Source organism: Sapajus apella, unplaced genomic scaffold (assembly GCF_009761245.1).
Source record: "Sapajus apella isolate SASKATOON/1434 unplaced genomic scaffold, GSC_monkey_1.0 scaffold43, whole genome shotgun sequence".
In the NCBI taxonomy this organism is placed as follows: Eukaryota; Metazoa; Chordata; class Mammalia; order Primates; family Cebidae; genus Sapajus; species Sapajus apella.
The window spans coordinates 911933-931963 of NW_022436983.1; the positions used below are offsets into that span (position 1 = coordinate 911933).

The 20031-nt window shown below is 42.6% G+C and overlaps 1 protein-coding gene across 1 annotated transcript in view; it reads right to left on the reverse strand.

Annotated features, from left to right (window-relative positions):
• Nucleotides 1-20031, reverse strand: part of DNAJC11 (DnaJ heat shock protein family (Hsp40) member C11) — a 69239-nt gene that overhangs the window by 42094 nt on the left and 7114 nt on the right. Inside the window, exons 2-3 of the mRNA XM_032300259.1 lie at nucleotides 8846-8975; nucleotides 6058-6131 (exon numbers count right to left, since the gene is read on the reverse strand). Coding sequence (XP_032156150.1) covers nucleotides 6058-6131; nucleotides 8846-8975 — 204 coding nt within the window. The remainder of the gene's footprint in view (nucleotides 1-6057; nucleotides 6132-8845; nucleotides 8976-20031) is intronic.

The following is a 20031-nucleotide window of genomic DNA, read 5'->3' on the forward strand; positions in this document are numbered from 1 at the left end:
CTCAAAAAAAAAAAAAAAAAAAAAAAAAAAAAAAAGAAAAAGAAAAAAAGAAAAAAAAAAGTGTCATCTGGGTCTAGCTAGTAAACTTTTTATTCTGGAATAATTTTAGAAAATTATTTAGAACTTTAGAAATGCTACAAAAATAGTACAGAAAGTTCTAGAATAGCCTACACCCAGGTTCCCCCAATGCTAGCATCTTATATAACCATGGAATACCTGCCAAATCTCAAAAACCTACGTTAGTACATTTCTACTAATTAAACCTAGGGTTCAGATTTCGCTAGTTTTTCTACGAACATCCTTTTTCTGTTCCAGGATTCAATCCAAGATTTCACGTTGCATCAGGCGTCCTTAGTCTTCTCTGCTCTGTGACAGTTCTAAACCTTTGTTAGTTTTTCGTGATCTTGACCATATTACAGCTTTTAATACGGGCTGGCTTTCTCATATACTATAAAACCAGCAACAGAGACAGAGAAAAGTAAAATATAAATAATGTAAAGGACTGCAGACAAAAACCAAACTGCAGATGATCTGGGCCGAAGGATGCAACAACTCTGGACGTAATCTAACATCTGAAAGTGTTAGATTATTCCAGAAGAATTAGTTATTAATAATTAGTTATTACTCTGGAATAATAACTCCGCTCATTCCAGGAGATGCGTTACGCGGTTTCCATGGCAGTTGCCAGCCATTACCAGAATGAACACTGTCAAAGCATTCACAGTTCAAAGTTAGATTTTTGCCATTCTGAAACAATGACCAATTTCGTTTTCAATGTGAGAATCTGTATGAACATGACTAGCCCACCTCAAGAAGTAAATAGTAGGGCTGGTTTTATAAGTTGGGAATGGTTACATCTCATTCCTTGGGGATCTTCCCAAAGAATAACAGTCTCTGGAAGGCTTTAAAAAAAAAAAAAGGCTGGGCACAGTGACTCACATTTCTAACCCCAGCACTTTGAAAGGCCAACGTGGGAGGATCACCTGAGGTCAGGAGTTCGAGACCAGCCTGGCCAACAGGGTGAAATCCCATTTCTACTAAAAATACAAAAATTAGCCAGGCATAGTGGTGCACACTTGTAATCCCAGCTATTCAGGAGGCTGAGGCAGAAGAATCACTCGAACCCCAGAGGCAGAGGTTGCAGTGAGCTGAGATCACGCCACTACCTCAGCCTGGGAAACAGAGCAAAACTCTGTCTCACAAAAAAAAAAAAAAAAAAAAAAAATTAAAAAATTAGTGGGGTGTGAGGATGCATGCCTGTAGTCTTAGCTACTCAGGAGACTAAGGTGGGAGGATGGCCTGAGCTGGGAGGTCGAGATTGTGCGGTAAGCCGCAATCACATCACTACACTCTAGTCTGGATGACAGAGTGAGCTCCTGTCTTAAAAACAAAAAAACCTGAAAATGTACCTAATGACTGACAACTAGGCCAATATTTTGTACATTCTAAAGAAGCTCCAGTGGGTTGGGGAGCGATTTCTAGTTGATGGAATGCTTTGAGATCTTTGGATTAAAGATGTCTCAGACACTCAGAACAACAATGCCCTTCACCCTTCACTGACTACCCATATGGCTAGCCCAATAAATATGTGGTAAATGGATACCCTTCAGCAACTGAAGAGTTTAATAGTCTAAAAATACTAGCAATAGCATGAAGGGAATACAGCTTCCTCCCTGGAGTGAAAGCTATTATTGTAGTGAGAGAATCCTCACAAGAAACAATCCATCCAGCTGTAGGAATTCCTTGAAGGAATGTTGATGCCAGCTTCATAAAATGTGCTTGAGTTCAATGAGACTTTCTGAGTAATATGAATAATGGGCTCAATTTTCCTATTATATGTTACGCACTAATACATCTCTGAGTAAACATCTGGGGAGGTAACTTCATTTAGTTTTCTTTGAAGGCATTTTTATCTTGCAGTGAAAGCTTAGTATTAATATGAAAAAAAGCCAATTCTGATCCATGAGAACCTGACTTTCTTAGTTTACTAAAAATTATGAAGCCAGGCACAGTGGCTCACGCCTGTAATTCCAGGGCTTTGGGAGGCCGAGGCAGGTGGATCACGAGGAAGGGAGATGGAGACCATTCTGGCCAACATGGTAAAATCCTGTCTCTACTAAAAAAAATACAAAAACTAGCCAGGCATGGTGGTGTGTGCCTTTAATCCCAGCTACTCAGGAGGCTGAAGCAGGTGAATCACTTGAATCTGGGAGGCAGAGGTTGCAGTGAGCTGAAACTCTGCCACTGCCCTCCAGCCTGGGCGACAGAGCAAGACTCTGTCTCAAAAAAACAAAAAGAAACTAAAATAAAACAAAAACCAAAAATAATGTTTAACCACTTACCACCCACAACTGTGTACATATTTTTATTTTCATTTATTTCCTTTTTTATTTTTTGAGACACAGTCTCACTGTCACCTAGGCTGGAGTGCAGTGGTATAATCATGGCTCAGCTCAGTGCAGCCTCGACCTCGTAGGCTCAAGCGATCCTCCCACCTCAGCCTCCCAAATAGGACTACAGGCATGTGCCAGCATGCCTGGCTCATTTTTTAATTTTGTATCGTTTGTAGAGATGCGATCTCACTGTGTTGCTCCAGCTGGTCTGGAACTCCTGAGCTCAAGTGATCCCCCTGTGTCAGCCTTTGAAAGTGCTAGAATTACAGGTGTGAGCCACTGCACCCAGCCCTACATAATTTTCTAACCACTATTTTGTGTGTGAATTTGCCTTGTTTCTAATGGGAAGATAGTCTGGTTTGATGAGAGGAAACCATACAATATTTTACCGGCAAACCCCACTGCTCCACTGATTGGGATATGCTGCTGCTGGGGCTAAAATCCTAGTCTTTGAGGAAGGAATATGTGATGGAGTCCTACAGCTTTTCAGTGACTACAACTGCTGCCTTGAAAAACTGTAGTCAACCCACATCTAAAAAAACAAAGAAGCTTTAGGCCGGGCGCGGTGGCTCAAGCCTGTAATCCCAGCACTTTGGGAGGCTGAGGCGGGTGGATCGCGAGGTCAAGAGATAGAGACCATCCTGGTCAACATGGTGAAACCCCGTCTCTACTAAAAAAATACAAAACATTAGCTGGGCATGGTGGCATGTGCCTGTAATCCCAGCTACTAAGGAGGCTGAGGCAGAATTGCCTGAACCGAAGAGGCGGAGGTTGCGGTGAGCCGAGATCGCGCCATTGCATTCCAGCCTGGGTAACAAGAGCGAAGCTCTGTCTCAAAAAAAAACAACAACAACAACAACAACAAAAAAAAAACAAAGAAGCTTTAAGGAGTGTATAAAGAGTGAGGGGGAAATTGAATAAATACAACAGAATTCTATTTTCCTTTCTGGATGAGAAAATGCTAAGTTACGTGGCTTAATACCTAGCTGCCATGAACCAACGTGACAGGAAGCACTGCTATTTCCATCAAGCCAGAAGCCAAATACCAACTGCCCATTGGAGCCAGGAGGACATGCAGATGACAAGAGCCAGAGGGAACACAAAGGGGAGTGGTGGGGACCGGACAGCCCAGCCCTGTCTGAAGGGCCAGGGCTCCTCAGGTCCAGTGTTACCAGATCTTCAGATGTTTCAAGAAAAGACAGAAGACTGGATCATCATGCAGAACCTCCCGGGGTTTAAATGTTGGCAACTACAATCCACTGTGTCAGACAATCAACAAATGGCAACAGGCCGGGCGGTGGGTCACACCTGCAATCCCAGCGCTTTGGGAGGCCGAGGCGGGTGGATCACAAGGTCAAGAGATCGAGACCATCCTGGTCAACATGGTGAAACCCCGTCTCTACTAAAAAAACTACAAAAAATTAGCTGGGCATGGTGGCACGTGCCTGTAATCCCAGCGACTCAGGAGGCTGAGGCAGGAGAATTGCCTGAACCCGGGAGGCGGACGTTGCGGTGAGCCGAGATCGCGCCATTGCACTCCAGCCTGGGTAACAAGCGCGAAACTCCGTCTCAAAAAAAAAAAAAAAAAAAAAAAAAAAAATGGCAACAGGCTAGGCGGTGGGTCACGCCTGCAATCCCAGCGCTTTGGGATGCTGAGGTGGGAGGCAAGCTTGAGGCTAGCAGTTTGAGACCAGCCTGGGCAACACAGCAAGACCCCATCTCTTAAAAAAAAAAAAAAAAGCTAGGCATTGTGGTGTGTGCCTGACCAATGCACTGCAGCCTGAGTGATACAGCGTGTGCTCTCACCACACATACACACACACACACACACACACACGCACACACACGCACACACACACGCACAGTGCATGCATTCTCTCAACACACATGCACGCACACATATAGAGTACATGCACTCTCAACACACACACGCACGCACACACTCACACACACACACAAAAGGCTATTAGTGGAATATGCCCACAGCAATCAATATGAAGCAAGAGTGGAAAGGTGGGAAAGGAAATAGGATCCTCTTCCTTCTCCTCCACTCCTCATCTAAAGGCCTTTACAAGGTTTTGATGCCAGAACTGGAAGAGACAGGCACACACGCTTGAGATCAAACATTGAAGGAACTTCAAGGGAAATCTTACACGATGCTGAAAATATAACTCAGTGAGAGACAATTCAATGTTATTAACAGCCTAGCAAAATTTCTTGGGCATCAGAACCAAGTTTCTTTCTTTTTCTGTGTGAGACAAGGTCTTGCTCTGTTGCCCTTGTTGGATGGAGTGTAGTGGTGTGATCATAGCTCACTGCAGCCTCAACCTCCTGTGCTCAAGTGATTCTCCCATCTCAGCTTCCTGAGTAGCTGGGAATACAAGTGTGTGCCACCAAGCCTGCCTTATTTTATTTATTTTTTTTTTGAGATGGAGTTTCACTCTTGTTACCCAGGCTGGAGTGCAATGGCGCGATCTCGGCTCACTGCAGCCTCCGCCTCCTGGGTTCAGGCAATTCTCCTGCCTCAGCCTCCTGAGTAGCTGGGATTACAGGCACGCACCACCACGCCCAGCTAATGTTTTGTATTTTTAGTAGAGACGGGGTTTCACCGTGTTGACCAGGATGGTCTCGATCTCTTGACCTCGTGATCCACCCGCCTCGGCCTCCCAAAGTGCTGGGATTACAGGCTTGAGCCACCGCGCCCGGCCTGCCTCATTTTTTTAAAAAAATGTTTTATAGAAACAGGGTTTTGCTACGTTTCTCAGGCTGGTCTCAAACTCCTGGCCTCATGTAATCCTCCCAGTTTGGCTCCCCAGAGTGTTAGGATTCTAGGTGTGAGCCCCTTTGCCTGGCTCAGAACCAAGTTTCTTTAATGATACCCCTATATTCCTGTAGCGATTTAGAGTTTCACAGCTAATTTTAATATTCATTTTTCAGATAGTAACATGGAAGCACCGGCAGTCCAATGACTTGCCCAAGGCTCTCCTGCTAGTCTGTGGCAGTGGGAAAGAAAACAAATTGTCTGAATTTCGGTGACTGTTCTCCCACAGCATGGCTGCCAAGGGCTATACATTTGCTATGTATTTTGTTTCACTCATCACGTTTGACAGAGCTCTATCATTAGAGTATAATGCATGAGAATTGAAAGGGTCCTCATAGGCAATGTAACCTAGCGGTTCTTGACTTTTCTCTGCTTCCATTTTGTTCACATGCATAACATATTCCCATCTGAAACATTTCCTCACTGCAATTATTGAGAACTGAGGTGGAGAGAGAGGTGCAGAGCTGTGGAGGGTGGAGGGAGTGGAAGTGCAGTCAGAGGTGCACCCTTGAAGAAATCGTCTCCCATCAACCCCTGCTCCGCCTGCTCCCACCCCACACGTGGGTTAAAAATTACTGGCCCAGTCCATCCCTCTTCTGTTTTACTTGACAGGTTAGGAAACGAAGGACAAGTCAGAGGAGTGGCTGGCCCAAGTTCAGAGTGACAAAGTGGCAAAGCCAAGTCCAGAACTCAACCTCTAAAACTAAAATACAAGGCAAGGTAGAGGGCTCTAATGTCTTCAAATATTCCCAAAGACGGTATGACAGATTGCAGGGTTCTGGGGAGATGTTTTGTATCTGTTTAATGACTTTTCTGGGACACCAGACGCACAGTTTCTCTTACCTCCCATCCTTCCATTTCCAGTCCTCTCTTCCCATATATATCATAGATGGCCCTGGTTTGGGGGTCACTAAGCACTGCAAATTAAAAATCAAATACGTTTATAAAATACGAAATTCACCTTCAGTCCTTTCTGAGAACACTGACATCATTAGGTAAGCTCATCTCCTGTTCCCCTCGACTGATCACAATCGTCCTATTACCCTTTCATTTTCTATGCATCTTTCCTCCTAACTGCTTTTTCGACTCGGCCTAGGATTTGTTTGTTTATTGATTTACTGACTGACAGGGTCTTTATTGTCCTGGCTGGAGTGCAGTTGTATGATCACAGTTCACTGCAGCCTTGAATTCCTGGGCTGAAGCAATTCTTCCACTTCAGCTTCCTAAGAAGCTGGGATTACAGGTGTGTGCCACCATGCCCAGCTAATTTATTTTTTGTAGAGACAGGCTCTCCGTTTGTTGCCCAGGCTGATCTTGAATTCCTGGCCTCAAATGATTCTCTTGCCCTGGCCTTGCAAAGTGCTGGGATTACAGGCGTGAACCACTACACCTGGCTAATGTAGGGTATGTCTAAAGGTGGTTACAAATGAGAAAAGTCAGATTTTCCCAGTGTCCAAGTTACTCTTGGCTGTAAGGTACAGGTAACAAGGTGTACAGGGTGCAACGTGTAGGAAGCTGCACTGGCTCCTGCATTGTGAAAGGACGCCAAAGTTGTTTTTAAAATAATTTGGTAAATTTCTGCTACAGCATATAAAAGTACACTGACTTGAAAGAGTGGGTTCCAGTTTCTAAAGAAGCTTGATATAAAGGTAGAAACAGGCTCAGATACTAGAAAAAGCTGATTTATTATTTACAGAGTTTTATTAACTCCAAAGACAGTCTACATTTGTTTTGTTTTCCTCTCTATTTGTAAATAATTTTAAAAGACAAAAACGTCTCTTACCATGTTGTTGGCCACATCACCCAAACTACATCAGAAAGGATTTCTCAGTTAAGGGTAAGAGCTGCTCGACAGTATCCCAACCGAACTCAAATGTCAGCAAGGCCAATGGTCATTATCTTTTCCCTCTACTTCACCAATTTTTGCCAAGACCTTCGGGCCTCTTCTCCCCTGAGAGTTCCCATGTATTTTTAGGGATAATTTAAAAACCACATAAATGATCCTACGTATAATCAAATCTAATGGGAAAGGAAGAAACGCCATCTCCTGGAAAACACAGGAGCCAAACTTGGTTTCCTCTCCAGCATTTAATAAGGAATTATTTGGTCAGCGGGGTGGCTCACACCTGTAATCCCAGCACTCTGGGAGGCCAAGATGGTGGATCACCTGAGGTCAGGAGTTCAAGACCAGCCTGGCCAACATGGTGAAACGCCACCTCTACTAAAAATACAAAAATTAGCTGGGCATTGTTGCGCATATCTGTAATCCCAGCTACTTGAGGGGCTGAGGCAGAAGAATTGCTCCAACTCAGGAGGCAGAGGTTGCAGTGAGCCAAGGTTGCGTCACTGCACTCCAGCCTGGGCAAAAGAGTGAGACTCTGTCTCTCTCTTTTAAAAAAAAAAAAAAAAGGAATTATTCATTCACTGTTTTTCTCCCTGTAGGCTACACACGAGGCAGGGTCTGCTGTTGCGGCACTTTCTCTAGCACTGGTAGGGTTTTTCTGTTAACTCTTCCCCAAGTCTCCAACACAATACAAGCAAACTATGTGGCTAATTTAGACAACAGTAAAATTAATGCACCCATTTAGAGAACATAATACAATAAAAAGAACAGGCTACTCTTCAGAACCACCATGCAAATGATCTGAATAGAGTTAAATTTGGTAATGATACTACACCGACTGTACACATTTATCACACACTGAAGCCTGATTTTCACTGGCCATTAAAATCTAACTTTTTGGTAAAACTATAAAGCGAAATATACTACAAGCTGTTATGTATACAGTGAGATGTCTTTATGTTTGTACAAAGAAACACATTATCTAATTTTTGGTCTAAGAAGCAAATCACCAAATGGTTCTAGAACAAATAACTTAGTGTACTTGATGTATATAAGGGTAATTTAACTTTTTTTAATTTAAATTTTTTAAATAGTGGTAAAATGTACATATAAATTTACCATTTTAACCATTTTAAAGTATATAATTCAATAGCATTAAGTACATTTACAATGTTGTGTAACCATCATTACTCTCTATTTCCAGAACTTTTTGCCACCCCAAACGGAAGCTCTATATCCAATAGTGACTTTAATATTTTATAAGCCAATATATCACAGAATGTTCTTTCTGACATACATAAGTATAAAAACGTGAATCACTTGATTCTATTTCCTATAAGCCTTCTTAATGTCATTTTCTTTCTTTTATTAGAACTGAAAACTGAATGCTTCAGAACCAATAAAATCACTTTTAGATGAAAAAATGTCCTTGTATCTTCTAACAAAAAAAGAGAACAAAGAAACCTTCCCTGTAACGATCAGCCTTTTACCTATAAGAGTTCTCTTTAGAAGAAAACCGGTGAACGATTTAAAGCTTGAGTACTCCCTTGCAATTGAGACTCTGTCTATTACTTCACCCAGTCTCTCATTTTCTACTTACTGGACATGTATTGATTTCCAAAGCAAAATACTACTCTTTCAAAGGACGCTGTCAGTGAAAAGTACTAAACTAACCACCTCTTTTATATACCTCTAAGGACTCTCTGCTTCTATCCTCTACAAATCATGCCTCCTAAAAATCGAATATCTGTTACCAGGATGTTTCTACAAATCCAGCCCTCCACTGACCTTCATAAGCCTGGTGGACAAGGTTAAACAACCGCTCCGCCTGTGACTTGAGCTCTGGGTCTCTGTGCTTGTCTGGATGGTAGAGCATACACAGCCTCCGGTAGGCAGCTTTCAGCTCTTCAGAAGAGGCCTAAAGAAAGAAAAATTCAATTAGAGAACAATCAATGCTACTTACACATTATCATTATCAAAATCAGCCTTGAAATGGGAACCCATCAGCCACGTCCCCACGTGTCTGCTCTCGACATACAGGATGTAATGAAGTTAGGTTTACCTCAACAGGGCTTCTTTTTGCCAGCTAATAAAGTGATCAATTATGTACATCAATAGTGACTGGGTTTTGCTGGGAAGTGCTGCTATCAGATGAATGAACGTTTGTGTCTCTGGAATGGCTCAGTGTGCTCTGAGCTGAAACAAAAATGTCACAGAGACCCGCTAACTTTTTTTTTTGAGATGGAGTTTCGCTCTTGTTACCCAGGCTGGAGTGCAATGGCGTAGTCTCAGCTCACCGCAACCTCCACCTCCTGGGTTCAGGCAATTCTCCTGCCTCAACCTCCTGAGTAGCTGGGATTACAGGCACGTGCCACCATGCCCGGCTAATGTTTTGTATTTTTAGTAGAGACGGGGTTTCACCATGTTGACCAGGATGGTCTCAATCTCTTGACCTCATGATCCACCCGCCTCGGCCTCCCAAAGTGCTGGGATTACAGGCTTGAGCCACTGTGCCCGGCGACACGCTAACTCTTTAACTTATTTGAAGTAAATCATGCCAAGGCACTCTCAACAGAATAAGTTCAAGAAAAGAAAAGCTATATACCATTAGACAGAAATGACATGAATTTAATGACGAAATGAGTATGAATCCTTCAAATTCAAAGACAAACCTGTAAGGCCCACACGCACCTCTAATGCAACCTCCTAAGTCCAGGAGGCAGCACGTTCAGCGGCAGAAATGCTTCACTAACCTGTGGGAACCAACCCTCTGCAAAACCCCCTCAAAACCAAAAGGCATCAACTCTCCATTCTCCTATGCAGGACACCTGAAGGGGTGGCACAAGGCAGACAGGCTCTGGTGTGCTTTAACCACAGTGCAGGGCGGGTCAACAAGGCAAACCCGCATTCACCGCGGCCTGCCTCGCAGCCACCAAGAGGGTCTCTAGACAGAGCCCCTCAGAGGCTCTGGGACACTGAGTGGGCTGTGTGGCTGGCCCCTCAGGTCTGCTTTTGGGAAGTGTTATGTTTGATTCCAGAGGCTATTTTTGCCTGCCAGAGGTGGTATGGGATGGACAGATTTACCCTTTGGTATATCAGTTAAAGAATACTTGATTTGGGGACATATCCCCACCATTTTGACAACTGAAACACATTTCTGGGTCACTGACGACATGCTAGAGGGGCTCAAGAAATCTGCCACCTGAACAGAAGAATAGGCCCAGGTCCCAGGAGAGGATGTGAGGACTGACACCTAGGATCCAGGCCTGGAACACAGACCCTCAAAGAGGTCACAGGGACGTAATTAGTCCAGCGACCATGGTTACAAAGGAAAAGATGACTCTGTATGCTGTTACTCCCACAATTTTTCAATATCTTTCAGTCCCAGGACCAACGAGCTTCTTCACCAGCAAAAAAAAAGAAAAAAAAAAAAGTGCAATTTTACTGTACTTTAGAAATAATTTTTGGCCTGGAATCTAAATATTTCTTCAGGATTAAGTTATTCAGATGCTGGAAAGCCAGGGCATTTGTGTGAGTTTGCCAGGGGTTCTAAACAAAGAATTCTGAAGAACTCCAAGAGGTAGACAATAAACGTGACTGGAAAGATGTGCAGAGGACATCGGCTCATTGGTCCCATGTGCCAGAGAGGAGGGGTGGCACTGGGGCCCGGGTTCTGCTCCCTCAAGCCCATCTCCTCAACCCTACACCAGGCTTGAGCCAGCTTTGTCTGAGGAGTAGGTGATGGCGTGTGTGACCTCCAGGAACCTTCTGACTCTAACTTTACTGGATTCTGTTATTCAGAAAAGAAACAAGTCTGGGCGCAGTGGTTCACACCTGTGGACCAGGCACTTTGGGAGGAGGACGTGGGCAGACTGCTTGAGCCCACAAGTTCAAGACTAGGCTGAGTGACATGGCGAAACTCCTTATCTACCAAAAATACAAAAATCAGCTAGGCATGGAGGTGCTTGCCTGTGGTCCTACCTGGAAGGCTGAGGTGGAAGGATCACCTGGGGAGGTTGAGGTTGCAATGAGCTATGACTGCACCCCAGTACTCTAGCCTGGGTGACGTGGGTGGCGGGGGGGGGGATGGGCGTGGGGCAAAAACTAGCTAGACCTGAGCCATTCAGCTTGTCCTTTAAAGCAGGCCACAGAGAGCTTCCTGCTTATTTGGAGAGGCAACTCTGCTGCACGCCATTTTAAATCAGGAGCTCCTGGAAAGTTCTATGAACTACTCTGTCAGAAAAGGGTTAAGGATCTTGCTGAATGAGCAGCTCCTGGCCTCTGAGAATTGGTGAGACCCACTCCGTGGCAAATCTCTTTCTTCCATCTTCCCTTGGTGCAGCCTTCAGGAATGGCACTGTCTTCCAGGCATGTCCACATGCTTCGCTCTGGGGCAAAACAACCTTCCATTTTGCTGGTTGAGAATGCAGGTGTGGCAGTCAAATGGCCCATGTTTAGATGCAGGATCTGTCACTTCCAAGCTTTGTGACCACGGCAAGTGAGATTTCTGGCCTTTGGTCTTCTCCTCCATAAAAGGGGATGACAACCCTCACAGGGACAGCGTGAGAATGAAACCAGACAGTGACTACGCAGTGCTTCACACAGTGCCCGACACACAGCAAAAACTTATCAATTAGCTCCTTTAAACCCCTTTCTGTTTCCTCATCCACAAAGTGTGGACAACAGTGCCTCTTTCTGTGTCTCTGTGAGGCATAATTGAGAAAATACAAGCACGAGTGCTTGACAATGCCCAGCTCAGACTAGGGACCATAACCACTTTTGTTATGACCATTATCACAAGTTAATTGTCCTATCTTTTTGGCAGCAGGAGTACTGAAACAGAAACAATTCAGAGGGCGCCGCCTTGGTGCGTGGATAATAGAAACATTCATTCATGAAGTAGTCCTGCTTGTGAAAATTCATTGTGCCGTATACTCATGAGATGACCACTTTTCTGCATGTATATCCTATTTCTATAAAAATACAAGGCTCCCTAGAAGAGGTGGGCCTCCATATTTCTATCTCTGCATTTTCTGCTTTTTAAAAAAATCTTTATACATATATATTAAATTGGAATCAGAAAGAAATTTTTTCTTCTTCTTGCTACAGTGTTTTTTTTCTCCCAACTTTAAATGCATTTCTTGCCACATTTATCAATATACTACCTGTACCAAAGCCTAGTGTTTCAAACATAAATCATGGGGAAATAATCTTTTCCAGGTAGGTTTACTTATGTGACAATGTAAAAGGGGCTTTTTTTCTCCACATGGCCATTACAAATTATGCTCTTTCTTTTTTTTTTTTTTTTTTTTGAGACGGAGTTTCGCTCTTGTTACCCAGGCTGGAGTGCAATGGCGCAATCTCGGCTCATCGCAACCTCCGCCTCCTGGGTTCGGGCAATTCTCCTGCCTCAGCCTCCTGAGTCGCTGGGATTACAGGCACACGCCACCATGCCCAGCTAATTTTTTGTATTTTTAGTAGAGACGGGGTTTCACCATGTTGACCAGGATGGTCTCGATCTCTTGACCTCGTGATCCACCCGCCTCGGCCTCCCAAAGTGCTGGGATTACAGGCTTGAGCCACCGCGCCCGGCCTTTTTTTTTTTTGAGATGCAGTTTCACTCTGCCACCCAGGCTGGAGTGCAGTGGCGTGATCTTGGCTCACTGCAGCCTCTGCCTCCTGGGTTCAAGTAATTATCCTGCCTCAGCATCCCAAGTAGCTGGGACTACAGGCATGTGACATGATGCTCGGCTAGTTTTTTGTATTTTTAATAGAGATGGAGTTTCACCGTGTTGGCCAGGCTGGTTTTGAACGCCTGACCCCAGGTGATCCACCTGCCTTGGCCTCCCAAAGTGCTAGGATTACAGGCGTGAGCCACTGCACCTGGCCACAAATTATTTTCTTTCTGCAAATTTTAATTGTCCTTTCCTGTACCTCATAAAAGTTACAAGTACTGGATTAGACAGATTTGACTGACTCCAAGTTAGACTGCTATTTCCTGGTTGTTAAAATTAAACTAGATGAAAGAGAGCTGAATATCTAGTCTGCAAGACATTCTTTAATCTTATTAATAAATGGCTTAATATGCTATTGATTAAGTAATAGAAATAAGGTATTTCATTTTTAATAAATATCACATTCAATGAAAGGTTAGATTGGGCCTTTTATCATAACTGAATAGCTAAGGTCACTGGTTCGATATTTCACAAATGAGAACCTCTTTCACTATCACAGAAATACTGTTATTTCAAAATGCAATGAGATGTCATTAAGAATGATATCTAAAGGTACATTCTTATACTAAAATTCTGTAATAAAATTAAGAGATGTATCATACTTTGTCTATGAACTTTCGTCATCTCAATCACCTGGTTATATTTTCATTGGAGAGACTATATGTTAGACCCCAAATTAAGTCTCGATAGACTTTAAAGACTGATCTCATACAAAATAGCTTCTCCTACCACAAGAGGATGAATTCAGAAATCAGTAACAGAGCTGGTGCAGTGGCTCACGCCAGTAATCCCAGCACTTCGGCATGCCAAGGTGGGAGAACTGCTTGAGGCCAGGAATTCAAGACCAGCTTGGGCAACATAGCAAGATTCTGTCTCTACAAAAAAATTTTTAAAAATTATGCAGGTTTACTTCTAGCTACTCAGGAGGCTAAGGCAAAATAAGCAAAAACATGTCTGGATAATATGTCTGCAGTACGACTGCATTTGATTAGCATAGGCTAGATCAGTGGTTCTCAAAGCGTGTCTGGGGCATCCCAGGAATCTCTGAGACCCCTTCAGGGATTCACAAAGTCAAAACTATTTTTTTTAATAATATGAACCTGTTATTTGCCTTTTTCACTCTTATCCTCTCGAGTGTACAGTGGAATCTTGAGGTTACAGGACATGTGATGATATTAGGAACAAATGTGAACCTAACAGAGCCAATCCTTTAAGATGAATCCTGAGACCTAAATTTAAAATACAGTCAGGTGACCTTTTGCCGACTAGGGGTTGTGGAGTTTTCCAAAATCCACATCTTTTATCTTTGGAGTTCATCTGCCCCAGCGAATCAGGGCTCACTTGTATCAACCAATCAGAACTAAGCAAGTTTCAATCCCTCGTTTACATAAATGGACTTGATTGGCAACCCAGGCAGGAACTTTGGCTATAAAATCTGAGCTTTCCTTTCATTCTCTGGAATCCACCTTTGTTTTACACTGGAGGCTACGTCTCTCTGGTACTGGAGTAAAATCTCTTTTTTCCAAATTCCTTTTCAGAGAACTTTTAGTTTTAATATCATTGTTCTGATGGCCAATGGAATGTGCGTACACGTCATGTTTTCTAGAAATTTCTAAGGTTGGTATAAATACAAGAGTTTAAATAAATACAAGGGTATAAATACAAGAGTTTTGAGATTAACTGAATTAGATCTCAGTTCTGTGACTGTGCTCACTGTCATTGGTTATACCTGCTGTGATGTCTGTGTATCTGTAACCTCTTTATTGTCCAATAGTCATTTTAAATCCTTATGTTTTCCTTGTGCCTCTACTGAAATACATTTGTATTTGTGTCTTGTTTTTACAGTATTTTACCAATTACTTAGTTTTAACTTCTAATTAAATATCAATAGCTATAATTCACATAAACAAAAGCTCTTTGGGACCCTCAATAATTTAAGAATTTAAAGGAATCCTAACACCAAAAAGCTTGATGACTACTGGGCTAGATGATAGTACAGTAACAAATAATCCAAAAATTTCAATGGTTTATTTCTCTTTCACTTTACATGTCCACGTGAGGCCAGCTAGTACGGTTTGGCAATGTCTTCAGGTCCCAGGTTGACAGAGCAGTCATCCTGTGCCAATCACCAAGGCAGAGGGAAAAGCATGAGACCTCCTGGCTCACACTGGCATTTACATGCTTGGGCCTAGAAGTGACACACCTCACTTCCACTACATCACTGGCTAGAACTTGTCCCATGGTCTTGCTCAACCACAAGGACACTACTAGCAAGTGCGGTCCTACCATGTGCTGGGCAAGCAAGGACCAACCACGTTTGGTGAACAGTACTTATACCTACCATGATGATGGTACTTGATTTGATACTTTGAAGACTGAATAGAGCATGCAAGTAACAACTTAATAATACCTCTTATTCATGTTCACGTTGGGAATACTAAAGCCATCAGGTTTTTTGTTGCTTTAGTCTATACTTTCAAACTCAAACTTCCAGGCGATGTAGCTGTATTACTGAATTTCAGCAACCAAGGCTCCACAAACTATATTCTACTGGATGTGGGGAAGTTTGCCTGATTACCACAATTGAAGATTCATTACTGTCCATATGTTCTACAATAATCTAATGGAAAGAAACTGCATCAGCTCATAAAAACCTGCAGTTTTTTTTTTTTTTTTATGATAGTTGGTGCTCATACACTTTAAAAGAAAAAGGAGATTTCAGAGCTAATTAACACCAAGACAGCATGGGTACTCTGTGCTGAGTAAGAGCTGTTCTATGGAGAGAAAGGGTGTCGCATATTATTTGGTGTCATTTAGTAGATACCGATTATACTAAGAGACCAAGCCACTTAATTATCAGGCATTAAAAAGCAACCACTTAACTGGACTTGGTTAAAAAAAAAATTCCCTACTTCATTCTGTAAAGGTTCCAACTATACAGCCTGAAGCTCTCCACAATACAGTCCCTCTCATTCCCAGCTGTACCATATTCTGATGCCATTTTTCCTGCTCAACCCCACCTTCTCTCATTTTCATTTACACGCAGAATATCTTTGGAAAGTCTGGAAATATGGGATTCATCCTCAATCAGAAATAAATCCCAATGATGTATTTGGAATCATCCTACAACATCAAGCATTGTGTAGACTGGAGTAACTCATTCTGACTGATCTCCATAGGAACATTGCGAGTAGAACAGGATTTAATGTGAGACTAACCAGTATCTACTGTAAAAATGCAGCTCCATTTAATTGACCAAAACAAACAGAAAAAAATCACCATACAAAAATATATTTGATTCATCTGAAACTTATTTTCTTTGACAAATGTCATTATTGGTGCTAATGCAAAAAAGGATAAAGTAACCTTTTCCCACCACAATAGAGAAACGTAAGAGGAAGATAATCAATATCTGCCACATGAAAAGGACAAGCCAAGCAGGGGAAAAGCTGTTGTTTCATCTTCTGGCATGATATTCAGCGTTGGACTGAGTCTCCATAGGCCTTAACTTACTCTGGGGCCTGAGCATAAATGCATGTGTTTGAATTTGCTCCCTTCGTCTTGTACCTGACCTCAAACAATTTTCATACACGAAATTTAGATTTACCAAATTAACAACAAATAAATTCCTTTCAATCATAAGTTCCTCTAGAATAGTTTGATTGCTAAAATTGCAATGTGTTCCTCAAGAATTCGAGTACTGTAGACAAGCTGAGTATGTCATTAGTAAATACTTATCATTTCAATCAGTAAATTTACTGAATGTTAACCGGCTTTAGAAATCACTGTCAGCGGGCCGGGTGCGGTGGCTAACGCCTGTAATCCCAGCACTTTGGGAGGCCAAGGTAGGCGGATCACCTGAGGTCAGGAAGGAGTTCGAGACCAGCCTGACCAACATGGAGAAACCCCCCTCTCAACTAAGAATACAAAATTTCCCAGGTGTGGTGGTGCATGCCTGTAGTTCCAGCTACTCGGGAGGCTGAGGCAGGAGAATCACCTGATCCCGGGAGGTGGAGGTTGCAGTGAGCCAAGATCATAGCATTGCGCTCCAGCCTGGGCAATAAAAGTGAAACTCCGTCTCCAAAAAAAGAAACCACCAGGGACACAAAAGAAATACAATATGGTCCAAAGCTCAAAGGAATTATGCATAGATTCATATCTATTTCTTATTTCACCCCCCCAAAACTCCATGTAAACATGGATTTAACTAAACAATATAAAACAGGAATGCTAACATTAATGGTGCAGAAATACGTTCACAGCAGTCAGAATGCAAAGAAAACTTCATGGAGGTGGTGAGACCCAAATGAGAACACAAACGGTGGACTCTGGTTTGCTTTGGGTACCCAAGATGGGCTGCGGCATTTCAGGGGAAAATAACACCCAGAGCAAACAGGCCAGTGTTGGGGACAGAAACACAATTCTGAGCAAACTGGCAGGCGCAAAGGGGCATCAGAAGGCACGAGGTAGGTAAGAAACTAACGTGGACATCCATCTGTCTGCTCATTCATTCGGCAAACATTTGTTAAGTACCATTATGTGCCTGGCGCTGTGCAGGGGACAGAATAGTGACTCAGACAGCCACCGCCCCTGACCACATGGTGCTTCCTCTGCAGTGGAAGAGGGCAGGACATCAGCACAAAGTAGCCAGAATATACACAAAACATCTAATTTCACCCTGACCCAAGAATAAGAGGAAGCCATACAAGGTTTCTGGGTAGAGAAATAATGTGACCAGTATTATTTATTAATTTGGTACAGCTTGACAGACAATAAACAAACAAAAAACAAAACCAGAGAGACCTAAAGAGAACAGCAGCAGAAATTCAAGACTGAGGTTATGTGGCCAGCAGCCTGGAAGCTGAAACAGAAATGAAGGATCACCACAGTCTGCTGAAGTCCTAGAGGATTCATGGATCTATGGGACAAGCAGTTATTGAAAGTGAAATCGAGAAGAATCAACAGGCATTCCAGGGTTAGGGAGAAATCAGGAGGTAGTCAGGCTTGGGGCAGAGGTAAATTTCAACACCTTACGTGGCGTGATACCTGGAAGGCAGATGGAGATGCAGGGCTGAAGCCACAGACTTAAAAAGAGCCGAGGAGGTGAGGACTGAACCTGGAGAAGGGGCTACGTAAGGACAGGGAACATGAAACTGGCAAGGTGAAAAAGGAGGATAGAGAAGCGTCACAGAGCTTTAAAAGGCTTGTCAATGGTATCACAAATGCATTTACACAGATTTACAGCTAACAAAATAATTCCACTATTTCCTCACTTAATACTTTAATACTCAAAATGTCTTGAGGTTGGTATCAGACTTCCATTTTACAGATAAAAATCCCAAGGATGGGAAGGATCAAGTGACTTGGTTGAAGATGGAGGAGTTTATTTGGTTATGGACCCCTAACCTGAAAGATGGTTAGAAATTAATAATGTGTAGCCTAACAAACCAAACTTCAGTTCATGAAAGCAAAAGGCAACATACAGAGAGGGAAGAGGTATTTACAATATATACACCACATCAAGGAATCATCCGAATTATGTAAATAACCAATAAGAGCATTCCTTATTAATGGCTATGCTCACGACACTAACAGAAATACAATGGCATTCATGTTACAGTCATATGCCCACTGCACGTCAAGCATTTCCATGAACTCCCACTGAATTCTCACAAAAGCTCTACAACAGTAAAACTGTCTGGATTTTAGGGATGAATGGGCTCAGACAGGTTAGGTAATTTGCCCCATAAAACCTGCTAGAAACTGGAGCTCGGCTCTGAATCCCGGGGCTGTGCCCTCCGTCTTCACAGTGACCCCTTCTGAAGCTCCACCATTGTCCCAGGACATTCAGATCATCACCAATGAACGCTCCTTGGTACTTAAACATGCAAGGAGTGGGCTAGGTGACTTCAGCTGTCCTTCACTTCAAGCTCCTGAATTCTATCACTACTTTGCTGAGCACAGAGGTCAGGCTGACCTACACTGATTCTGGAAGTTTGACTCCTATAGACATTTTAGGCTTCACTTTGGCAAGAGTTTAACAGAGAAATAATCAAATCACAAATGAGTCAGAAAAGCTGAACAAAGAGACTGATAAAACAATTCTAAAAGGTTTCTACAAATAGGAATAATTTTTTAAACCTAAGTGAGTTCTTCTTAACCCAGAGTTAAGAAAAAAAAAAAAACTGACAAAACTCACAGAACATGATACTTCCAAGATGGCAATATAAATTTGAAAAAAAGATTAGACAATTAATAACAACAGAATCCCAAAAACTTAAAAAAAAAAAAAAAAAAAAAAAGGCAGGAAGCACATCCGCTATAAGGTTTATGGGGCAGAGAGAGGAAGAGCCAAGTTCTGCAGCACACACCTCTGCCACAATCACAGAATTCAAGAACAAATAGGCCAAAGGAGAAAAATCCTGACTGCCAATCAGAGGTCATTCCAAGGACTTAAGAAATAGTTCGCTACCACTGTACAACTTGGTTTTCATTACTCTTCCTGGTCATGTTCATATATTTATTTGTTGCCCTTGAGACGCAATAGAAAATAAAAAGACCCCAGTCTCTAGAAACAAGCTCCAGAGTTGCACCAAAATTGATGGCTCAGATCCTATCTTAACAGTAAGAAACTGGCTTATTTCTCCCTAAAAGCCTGACCTTCTGCCTTCTCTCGTCCCTGTTCATCTGTTATATCCTGCCTACTCATGCAGACTTCTTGTGGTTGATCTCTACTGGCTTGGCATTTCACTGCTAAAGAATTTTCTGGCTCCTGTCAGCTAGGGAGGGTATGCTGTACACTGAAAACATGCAGGAGTGATTCCGACAGTCCACGAACCAAACACGAATCAGCTGTCAGACTCTCATCTCGGAGGCTCCACTCTAAGCTGCAAGCTCCTTCCAGGGAGTGGGATCTGTACCAGGCTTGTGCTGTAACGCGGTAATAAAGCAGCAATGTTCTCAATTGTCTTCTTTTTAAGAAATGCGTGTCTCCTTTAAAAAAAATATGCTATTTTATTTATTCATCTGTTGTCTTACATCCTTTCTTAAACAAGGTAAGGTGTAAATAAGTAAAATTAAAACGAAAGGTTAATAAAAGCAGACACTCAAATTCTACAGCCAAGCAAAGCAAGTTGCTCTCATGACCCCTGTTTTATTTTCCATTGTTTTATTACTAAATTCACAGCAAATACAAAAGTTTTCCACTGAATTCTCTTTAAGAAAGAAACAAAAGAGGTG